Genomic DNA, 11,758 nt, shown 5'->3' with positions numbered 1-11,758 from the left:
TGAGTCTCTATAGGAGAGAGATGGAGAAGAATATTACTTCAGACAAGTTTTTCTTTTGATGTCAAAATTTTCTATGAGGGCGAGTTCCTAGTTCAAGGGCAGAATGAACTTTTTTTTACGCCGACAAAGTAGCCTTTGTGGTGGCATTTGCCTAATCAGTTCTAATGGATCCACCGCACGTTGAATGCACGCACAGTTCCCAATGATTCACTGATGTTAAGCAATTTTACACTTGAATGTTATCCGGATGGGTGACCATATGGGCAACTGAAGCTGCTGGCTTTTCCCCTCCTGTTGAAGATACTGTGAGAAGGTAGTGCGAGCCGAGACTCCACAGGGCAAACAGGCAACCAGACCTCGGTCCCGTAGTAGCAGTGAGTATCCATAGCCTTTGGCTTAGTCGTGCAACTTTTAACAGGACAGAGTCGCTCAAAGATGCTTGAATTAGAAATCTATGAAACCTTAGTTCAGTGGACTTCGGATTTGGAGCTTGGTGGTTTAAATCCAAGTCAAGTCATAAAATTTAGCGTAGTGCATTAAGCGGGGAACGACATTCGTGACAAGCATTTATGCTTAACACAATTAAAATTCCTATGAAAATGGTACGGACTTCCTCACACTGGAGGCGACTAAGTTTAGCGACTTTGCGCTTCTGAAAGTCATACGAGTATGCTAACAATGTGCGACAGGCTTTATGTTTGGGATAGCTAGGAATATACTTAGGTTATTAAAAAAAAAAAATGGAGACCTCATTTTTAATGTGTAACCTCTTTCCTTTTTGAAAGGATTGCTTTGGCCCTTCAACGGGATAAGTCAAATGTAGTACCGGGTTACTTTCTGGTGTTCTCGTGTTGTCCCTGCACCTAAATTGGAAAGTTTTGTGACTCTTCTCGTCCATCTGATGAGGGACATCCACGGGATGGGCATGCTACGACACAGACCACACGAGTCTAATGTAGCCGAATCATTGCTACGAAATAAAAACGGCGGTGAAACATTCATCTTGAACTCACGTCCTCTTGTTTACCAGGCGAGCGTCTCGACCAATGTAGGGCTATACCGCGATGTCTACTTGTCTATGTAACTACGTACCAACTTTGGAAAACTGTTAGCTACTAACAACAGTCTGCAACTTTGTTTGCAGCCAATTGATTTTATTCAACTTTCCCCAATGAACTTTATCCCGTTTTACCTTGACCAGTAGCCATGGCTTCTCTGAGATTAATCATGAATTTAAACAAAATCTTCACTAGAGATTTAACTGTGTATTTTACCTATAGTATATCGTAGTAGTTTTCAAGTGTTCTGTGGTAACGCCAGATGACTTCCAACATGTCTCTTTCAATCATGGAACTCATTGTGGATGAAATAATCAAGAAGTGGGAGCTTGAGATATTGTAATTAACTTCAGTATTTCCTTCTTTTTGTTTTTGAATGTTTCGAGTCCCAGTTTTGAAATGAAATTTAGTAGCGTCATTTCCCAAGAGGGCAGTTGAAAAAAAGGGTTTCGATTGCAAATATTTCAACGTTACTTTCTTTTGTTTTCGAGTTGACCCGGCACCTAAATGGGAAGTATTGTGTCTCATATCGCTCTTCTGATGAGAGGCATACTACGGGATGGGCATGCTGCGACACAGACCACACGTGTCTAATGTAGCAGTTGTTTCATTGCTACGAAATAAAAACGGTGGTGAAAAACTTTTTTTTTTTACTATCCCTTTTGTAAACGCTTTGCTAAAATTGTTTTGTTTTCGACTTTCAGGAAGAACAAGGAGAAGTCCCTGTCACCCCTGAGCAAACGTATGGCAGGATCTGTACAAGGTAATGGTAAGTTAGGGGTGGTCGTCAGCTCCCATGGTGTAGTGATCACTGCGCTCGCCTTTCACCCGGGAGACCCTGGTTCGATTCCCGGCGAGGTAAAAAAAATAGTATCATCCAAATCATTGATTCCGTGACCTGGCTGCTGCGGAACCCACTCAGCCTCGTGAGAAAAATGAGTAGCTATTTAATATAAATGCACATAGCGATTGGTGCCACCAGCATGGCTGGTAAACATTGGGAGCTGAATCATTGAGATATTTGGAAGATCCTACAATGCTGCAGTGAGCACCAAAGTTGTGATATGATAACACAAAGAAACGGCATTTATTTACTTTTATTTTATTTAATAATAATTAATCTTTTGAAAATTGACAATTTGTTTGATTTTCAGGCTTGGCAAACAGAACATACAATCCTTCTTCTTCATCAACCAACTTGATGGGCATATTCGACAGTAAGTAGTTAGCCAAACAAAGTGAAGTTAACTAAGAATTTCAAAGAGGTTTGATAGAGGGAGCTGTAACTGCCAAGGTCTTATCCTTTGGGCGTGGGAACTACGTCCCGCGCGGCAGAGGCGGATACAACCAGAACTATAACAATGGACACTCGAGACCCCGCTATTTCCACTACAAGTCGTCCGGCCGGGATCCTAGGGATAGTGGGAGCTACTATTCCAACGCGAGTGTCGGGAGGTATGATAAGAGACCGCGCTCCCCTAGAGATGACCATGATGAGAGTGGGTGGGCGTGGGAACTACGTCCCGCGCGGCAGAGGCGGATATAACCAGAACTATAACAATGGACACTCGAGACCCCGCTATTTCCACTACAAGTCGTCAGGTCGTGATCCAAGGGATAGTGGGAGCTACTATTCCAACGCGAGTGTCGGGAGATATGATAAGAGACCGCGCTCCCCTAGAGACGACCATGATGAGAGCCCTATGAGGAAAGTGAACGCGGAGAAGCAAAGGATAGACCGCATGATAGAGAAACATCCTAGTGGACCTCTGAGTGAAGGTGAGGAGAGAGATGATGAGGATGGAGAATTACATTGAGCTGTGTCTAGAACCATGCGATAACTGCGCTGCGGTAGTTCTGCACACAGTGTGAATAATCCCGCTGTTTCACTGAGATGTTGGATTTCTCCAAAATTTATTCAGTCATTAGAACTCCTGTTGAGCTAACAGCCAGTTAAGTTCCATTTAATTTGTATTGACTTATCAGGGCTTTTAAGCTAACGGAGCTGTTTGAGGCTGGAGGTTGTTGAAATCCACCATAGTAATTTGAAACTCGGCCAGCGAAAACACGGTAAATTGCAAGTAACAGCTCGGCCCCGAAAAGAAACTGTGTCTAGAACCATGCGATAACTGCGCTGCGGTAGTTCTGCACACAGTGTGAATAATCCCGCTGTTTCACTGAGATGTTGGATTTCACCAAAATTTATTCAGTCATTTGAACTCCTGTTAAGCTAACAGCCAGTTAAGTTCTATTTAATTTGTATTGGCTTATCAGGGCTGTTAAGCTAACGGAGCTGTTTGAGGCTGGAGGTTGTTGAAATCCACCATAGTAATTTGAAACTCGGCCAGCAAAAACACGGTAAATTGCAAGTAACAGCTCGACCCCGAAATTGTTCTTCTGCCGCAGCGCGCAGGAATTCACGGACTGAGTCTCTATAGGAGAGAGATGATGGAGAAGTCTCTATAGCATAGCCTTTAGCTCTCTAAAATTTAATCTCTATATCTTGTTACTGAGAAGAGTGAACATTTTTGAGCTTTTTCAAAACTAAAATCTTGAATAGCGGCCGAGCCGTACATTTCTCGAGGTTGGTCTCAAGGAGACTTTTGAATTTGATCTACATATTTCATGAAGAACCTCTCTGCAAAGTTTGATTGACTTGGGCCGAAAACGAAAATATGTCCCTTTGACATAATCACCTCTGCATCTCCTCACAGCATCACCTCTCTCATATTAATTTGACCTCTCACTCATTGCATCTTACTATTTGATTGTTATTAGTCATATTTCATGCTTCGTTTACTGTAAGGGTCCCTCCAGTAAGCATAGGTTTGCGCTTAGATCAGTGCTATTTTTGTTCGTCTTGTTTTTTGCTTCGAAAAACTTGTGAGTGTTGTATTTTTAGCTATCGCTATTTTCTTCGGATGTAAGTATCTAAAAAAGGAATTTCAACTGTGTTTAGTATGAATAAAACCTTTCACAAAATAAATGTCGGTCCCTTATCAAACCACCAACCTCTTGGTCCACAGTCCTTCGCTCTAACTTTATTATAAGAAGATTGTTTAAGGAACCACTCTGAATTTGGGTAAACCTGTAGGTATGATGCAAAAGCTGTCCACTTTTCATGGTTTTATCCCTTGGTACTTTTGATCTGAAGCCAAGAAATCTCTATTTCAATGGATTTGACCACCATGGATATTCTATTTTTATTAGAATACTTTTCCTATAATATATGTTTAAATGGCGTAACGAGGTTTTTCTTTAAGATTGCGTTCGTTGATATCATAAATAATAAATGTACTTTTCTCCACCATTTGGTTGACCCGTTTATGTCTTGCTTCATTCTCTTGGTTCTCCTTTGTTTACTTTCTTGTTATCTTTCTTTCTCTCTTTCTTTATGTTATTTTTAGTTTATCCTTTATTTCGTTCCCATGTACCTAATACGTTCTTGACCAAGTTGTTCTCACTAGAATGAACCTTGTTTATCCTGCCCGTATAGGACTGTAAAGTGCCTTTACCCTAGCAGTCTAAACAAGGTCTCTTATATTTAATGGGATTTCGCCCAAATCACAAAAACAGTCTGGTGCGCTTTACTTCAGGATTGCTCTCGAAAAATTTACTCCATTAGAGATTCGAACTTTTTAATTTCTGAGTCAACTGTTCGGTCATGGAGGTTGACATTTTCTTTTATTTTTCTTGCCATTGCCCACCTTATCTAATATCTACTTCTTTAAGATTGCGTTCGTTGATATCATAAATAATAAATGTACTTTTCTCCACCATTTGGTTGACCCGTTTATGTCTTGCTTCATTCGGACTGCAAAGTCCCTCTACCCCAGCAGTCTAAACAAGGTTTAGGATATTGGGATTTCGTCCAAATCACGAAAACAGTCTTGTGCGCATTACTTCTGGATTACTCTTGAAAAATCTGCTCCGCTCGGGATTTGAACTTTTTAACTTCTGAGTCAACTGTTCGGTCACGGAAGTTGACATTTTCTCGCGTCTTGCTTAATGCCCACACTGCCCACCTTATCTATCTCAATATTTTATTGGATTTTCGCGTGTTCTTTTCTTTTTACTTTCTTTTACCAATACGTATTTCTTATAAGGAGATGGCCTCTACTTTGTAATGTGTTAAGAACTGTCAAGTCGTTATAGCGTGTCCAGTGTGTATTTATGTCCTTGTGAAAAAAAGAGTAAAATAAATAATGACTGGTTTACTCTTCTCGTTCTCCTTATCCTGTTATTATTGCTATGTATTATATATTATTATTTTCTTTTCCTTCCCTGCTTCCTCATCTTCTTTCTCCTTATCCTTTCACCTTCTTTTCCTTTTTAGCCCGTCCTTCCTTTAATATTACGATAGTAATAAAAAAGGTATAAGGGTATTCGCTTCGGTGTACTCGGTCGGTCGGTCTGTCTGTCTGTCCCCATAGAAGGACTTATCCAAACCTAGTCGACCTATATATCAAATTAAAGGTCTTTTTACCAGGGACACGAAAGTGGTGGTGCATATTTTGTCCGAAAAACCAAAAAACCTAAAAAACTGGTTTTTGGGGGATTTTTTTCACATTTTCTTACACAAATGAACTCTGATCTTGAAATTTGTCGCGACGACCTATGAACTCAAAGCGAGGAAGTTTTAGATAACACTTCAGTTGATCAGTTAAGACCGGGTTTAGCGTCACCTATGTTAAGCTACGCCGAGCAAGGCCAATAAATGGATGGGTGACTTAAAGGGAGAATGGGCTCTAGTCTTGATTTTAAATCATTACATGACAGTAAAATCAAAAATCAAATCAATAATAATAATAAACTGAATATTAAACAAATTAGGTAGGTAGGGCCAAAAATCAAATCAATAATAATAATAATAATAATAATAATAAACTGAATATTAAACAAATTAGGTAGGTACATAGGTACTGATTTTCTTTAACCACGATCGAATAGACCACGGGCTAAAAAATTGCCGGAGGGACGGGCCCTGCTTGTTTCTCCTTTCTCTCTTCTTATTCCTTATTTTTTTTTTTTCCTTTTTCACCTTTTAATTTTCCCTCTCTTTCTTTTCCTTCCCCCCTCCCAATATTACCCCACCCCTGGATCATTATGGTTTATGGTGCTATTTCCCCCCTATAATTATATAATTATTACAGAGGTACCTTCTTGATGGCTAATTACTTCACCCATCAGAGTTTCCAACTCTTACCCACCCATTCCTCAAGCTTGCTTCTTGAATTAATAGGTTCATCTAATCCCTTGAGAAATGGAGGGACTGCATGTTTTTTTAAACGCAAAACGTTCTTTGTCAATATTTGAACAAATGCTGAAAATTTCGCTATTTTCCTGCTTTAATATACGTTCTTACTCATCCACCTAGATTTCTAATACTTGGTTTTTATCACTTCGTATTATTAAACCTTTCGTGTTGTATTTTGCATACAATGTAAACAATTAATGTAAACACGTATATCTACTTTAGCTTAACTTATCAAAATACTTACATCCTCATGTATTATGTAAAACATTTTACTAGATAGGTACTCCTATGATGAAACACATTTTAGTACCTAATATCTAGGTATGTACCTACTAAACCTTTCGTGTTGTATTTTGCATACAATGTAAACAATTAATGTAAACACGTATATCTACTTTAGCTTAACTTATCAAAATACTTATATACATGTATTATGTAAAACATTTTACTTGATAGGTACTCCTATGAAACACATTTTAGTACCTAATATCTAGGTATGTACCTACTTATGTAATTATGTATGTCTATAATTTTGTACTTTAAATTAAATAGTGTGTGTAAGTAAGAACGCATTTTTTATTGTTTAATGAACAGACTTTGGGGTTTCATACTCAAAATCAAGAGCCCATGAAATTCTAGGTTTCTAATACTTGGTTTTTATCACTTCGCATTATTAAACTTTTCGTGTTGTATTTTGCATACAATGTAAACAATTAATGTAAACTCGTATATCTACTTTAGCTTAACTTGTCAAAATACTTACATACTCATGTATTATGTAAAACATTTTACTAGATAGGTACTCCTATGAAACACATTTTAGTACCTAATATCTAGGTATGTACCTTACTTACTTATACCTTATGTCTATAATTTTGTACTTTAAATTAAATAGTGTGTGTAAGTAAGAACGCATTTTGTATTGTTTAATGAACAGACTTTGGGGTTTCATACTCAAAATCCAGAGCTGAAACACAAACTGAAAAACAAACCTATTCAATAGTCTCAATAGATTAGGTTAAACTGTTCAAGATAATCAAGATTCAACTGTTAAACGTATTTATTCAATAGGTATCTGTAAGATTCAACTGTTAAAGCTTTTTAATATCTAGGTACCTAGTCTCAATAGATTAGGTTAAACTGTTCAAGATAATCAAGATTCAACTGTTAAACGTATTTATTCAATAGTTATCTGTAAGATTCAACTGTTAAAGCTTTTTAATATCTAGGTACCTATAGGGTCTCAATAGATTAGGTTAAACTGTTCAAGATAATCAAGATTCAACTGTTAAACGTATTTATTCAATAGTTATCTGTAAGATTCAACTATTAAAGCTTTTTAATATCTAGGTACCTATATCTACCTACATAAAATGAACTTTCAAATAATCTCGTGACGGCATGAACTTTTCTCAAACCTAATAAACTGAACTGCTCCAAAGCTTCTTGACTTTGAAAATTCCGAGACAAATCCAAAGATGGGGTGTAATTCTACCAAAGACGCCTTGACACCTGTTGCACCTGAATCGAAAACTCAATCCAGTGGAACACAACAGGTGTACAATGCAGGAGGTCCGGATAAGATGTTCATTTCACTACACCAGAATGCGACCGACATTCCCCTCATAGATGCGGATGATGATGCAGAAACAGCTCCGTTTCCAGGTAATATAGTTTGTCGCCTCTGTAGCATGCCTTTCTGTCCTTTAGCATGTCCTTATACGTAGTAGCATGACCCAATAGTATAGTCACATACATCGGTATTTTATGAACAGCATTAAACAGAAAAGAACCATAAAAAAATAGGTATGTCATTTCACTACACCAGAATGCGACCGACATTCCCCTCATAGATGCGGATGATGATGCAGAAACAGCTCCGTTTCCAGGTAATATAGTATGTCGTCTCTGTAGCATGCCTTTCTGTCCTTTAGCATGTCCTTATACGTAGTAGCAGGACCCAATAGTATAGTCACATACATCGGTATTTTATGAACAGCATTAAAGAGAAAAGAACCATAAAAAAAATAGGTATGTAAATTTAAATCGACCAAAAAATCTCTTTCCTTATAAAAAGAACACGAAGAATGCTCGCGTGTCTCACGCAAGGCCTGTGGACACCTGACAACAGCTGCATTACCAACATCCGTTGTAAAAGGGACTAGAAGGGATGTAGTGGGGACGAAAGGGGATGTAGTGGGGACGAAAGGGAATGTAGTGGGGACGAGAAGGTGGGTGTGTAATACAGGCTTCTCATCCATGTAATTAGGGGGGACTTTATGCCACAACCTTGCTGGGTAGTTGACCTTCCATTAATAAGGGTGTGAATGGAATGTCTGACGAACACAGAGAGGGTATGATGTATCATGTTCTATCAAAATGCCTAATACGTATACCTATGTATCTACGTATTTTTAGGGTTTTGAAAGTTGGTCTTTGTTGACTGGTGTTTCTCTCCGCTTAATGCTGTCCATACAATGCATAGCACTTGAATCAATGGGAATTTCACTAGGTACCTAGGTATATTGTGGTCATTTTCCTCCAACTGATGAAAGAACGGATTCGAGACTGTTTTGTAACCGCAAAATCCAGTCTTGTTCAACTCAAAATAATAGTAATTTCCTGTTTAAATTATAAGACATTTCTATCAAGATCTTGTTGAAAAGTAGACTGATGAATGCTCTCTTCTGTCTTTCCAAATAACTTAGGTACCTACGTCAGACGAAGCACTTTAATTAAGAGCTTAAATAGACAGCCAAAAGAACATTATTTGCTATGAAAACGATACAAAAATGTGCTTTTAATGGAATTCCAAATAAGCACAAAAAAAAAGTTTTTCTAATTTTCTCCTTTTTTCTATTCTTTTTCCTCCTCAAGCCATGTGAAAACTATTCCATTGTTAGAGGAAGTGTACAAGTTAAAGCAACTGTCTTCAACTCCTTTGTGTGCTAATTATCGAATTGCTTTCCTCGCTAAGATAATTGCTTTGTGCTATTATGTGTATCATGTTCTATCAAAATGCCTAATACGTATACCTATGTATCTACGTATTTTTAGGGTTTTGAAAGTTGGTCTTTGTTGACTGGTTTCTCTCCGCTTAATGCTGTCCATACAATGCATAGCACTTGAATCAATGGGAATTTCAGTAGGTACCTAGGTATATTGTGGTCATTTTCCTCCAACTGATGAAAGAAGGGATTCGAGACTGTTTTGTAACCGCAAAATCCAGTCTTGTTCAACTCAAAATAATAGTAATTTCCTGTTTAAATTATAAGACATTTCTATCAAGATCTTGTTGAAAAGTAGACTGATAAATGCTTTCTTCTGTCTTTCCAAATACTTATGAGCTTCCTACATCAGACGAAGCACTTTAATTAAGAGCTTAAATAGACAGGCAAAAGAACATTATTTGCTATGAAAACGATACAAAAATGTGCTTTTAATGGAATTCCAAATAAGCACAAAAAGAAGTTTTTCTAATTTTCTCCTTTTTCCTATTCTTTTTCCTCCTTAAGCCATGTGAAAACTATTCCATTGTTACTGGGGGAAGTATACGAGTTAAAGCAGCTGTCTTCAACTCCTTTGTGTGCTAATTATCGAATTGCTTTCCTCGCTAAGATAATTGCTTTGTGCTATTATCAAGGGGGCAATCTCTCTCTCTCTCTCTCTCTCTCTCTCTCTCTCTCTCTCTCTCTCTCTCTCTCTCTCTATCCCTCTCTCTCTCTCTCTCTCTTTCTCTCTCTATCTCTCCCTCTCTCTCCCTCTCTCTTCTCTCTCTCTTCCTCTCAGCGAGAAAGGGGATAAGAAGAGGGAATGAAAAAGTTCTCAATCACTCCTAGGGTGTTTGCTTTGGGCTGGCATTTGCCTTTCGCACTCAACCTTTGCTACTTCTTTATCAAGGGACATTTCAGGCTGGTATCCCTCCCTGTTTAAAGTCCCCCTTCCAGACTAAGCTGGTCTACTCCCTGTCCAATGTCCCCGAGTCAGAGGTAAATGAATTACCTATTTGTTATTTGAAATTCAGGTTACTTTTTTTTCAACCCAGCCTTTAAGCTTTTACCTAGCCTAATTTATTAAACAAGCTCATAAGTGTAGTTTACTCTTTGTTTATATAAAATGCAATTTAATATACATAAACATCCTATGAATATTTTAACACTAATATACCCCACACTTTTTCCCCTTTTCCCCTCTTCCCCTTCTAATCTCGGATCTCCTCCCTCCTCTTTCTCTTTCTCCTCCTAGTCTTCTCTTACCTATTGTTCTTCCTTCCCCTCCTTCCTCTCCTAGTCTCCTCCTCTTTCTCCTTCTCCTCCTTCTCCTTCTATCCCCTCTGAAATAATAATGAGTCCTAGGAACATAGATAGCGGCCGAACTGTAAATTTCTTGAAACCCACCCTCCCCAAGGCTTCAAAAGACCTTCAGTAAATAATTCCCAAATATGTTCGAAATATGTTGCTTGAATAACCCCGTCCTCCCTAATTATAATTTACGTATAATACCCATGTTCCTATTTGTTGTTCTTAAAAATGTAATTTTAAATTTTGGACGGATAAATAACCACGGTAGGTACCCAATTTAGGCATTTGTCCAATTTTTTGGCGTTCTGCTCTCTTTGCTTTTCCGAAGACAGAGTTTAAACTTTTGTCTCATTTTCCATTTATCCTCTCCCTCCTCCTCCTTCATTACCGTAGCATTCAGTAGTTCCGGTTTAAGTCATCGTGTCTCTATTTTATATAACATACCCCTAAGAAAGAAAAAAAAATCTTTCCTCTTTTCATACAACGTGCTCCTCCTAACTCCGCTCTTATCAACTACTAGATATAGGTCCTTTAATACATACCCATTGTCACATAGCGTGTACAATGTACAATTGATTGCATATACATACATAATCTCAAGTGGTCCGCGAGATTTTTGGTTTATCAATAGTGGTCCGCCAATTCTAAAAGGTTAAGAACCCCTGTTCTAAACAGATTAATAAATGCCTTCATGTTCTCTATGAACTTTGTCTTGACCTCTTCTAGCTTTCAGTAAGGAGTCGATATCAATATTGCATGCTAGGGGACTATACTAGACATTTCAAAGCTCATGTTTAACCATGATTAAACAGCAGACTCCTCTATTAGCAGGGTGGGTTAGGCCCCTCTCTTTCTCCTTCCACATCTCTCTCTCCCTCCATCCCTATCTCTTTCTATTTTTCTCTCCCCCTCTTTCTCCCTTCCTCTCTTTCTCTCTCTCTCTCTTTCTCCCTCCTAATAGGTACATATCTAATATCTTTCTCTCATACATTCTGTGGCTCTCAGTACCTACCTAACTATCTCCCTACCTCCCTCTCTGTCTGTATCCTCTCTCTCTCTCTTTCCTTGTAACACCTAATATCCTTTTCTTGCCCTTTATATTTCTCTATTCCTTCCGTTCTCTCTCTCTCTCTCTCTCTCTC

At 38.3% G+C, this 11,758-nt stretch overlaps 1 protein-coding gene across 1 annotated transcript; it reads left to right on the top strand.

Annotated features, from left to right (window-relative positions):
- The first annotated feature begins 1,157 nt into the window (after window positions 1-1,157).
- Window positions 1,158-3,118, top strand: LOC113465903. The gene is made up of 5 exons (XM_026820849.1): window positions 1,158-1,397; window positions 1,763-1,827; window positions 2,213-2,275; window positions 2,339-2,542; window positions 2,742-3,118. Exons 1-5 carry the CDS (start codon window positions 1,321-1,323, stop codon window positions 2,873-2,875), a joined length of 543 nt encoding a protein of 180 aa, XP_026676650.1. The 5' UTR covers window positions 1,158-1,320; the 3' UTR covers window positions 2,876-3,118.
- Window positions 3,119-11,758: the final 8,640 nt, after the last annotated feature.

Source organism: Diaphorina citri, unplaced genomic scaffold (assembly GCF_000475195.1).
Source record: "Diaphorina citri unplaced genomic scaffold, Diaci psyllid genome assembly version 1.1 scaffold180, whole genome shotgun sequence".
In the NCBI taxonomy this organism is placed as follows: Eukaryota; Metazoa; Arthropoda; class Insecta; order Hemiptera; family Psyllidae; genus Diaphorina; species Diaphorina citri.
This window is presented reverse-complemented; position numbering and strand designations above follow the sequence as displayed.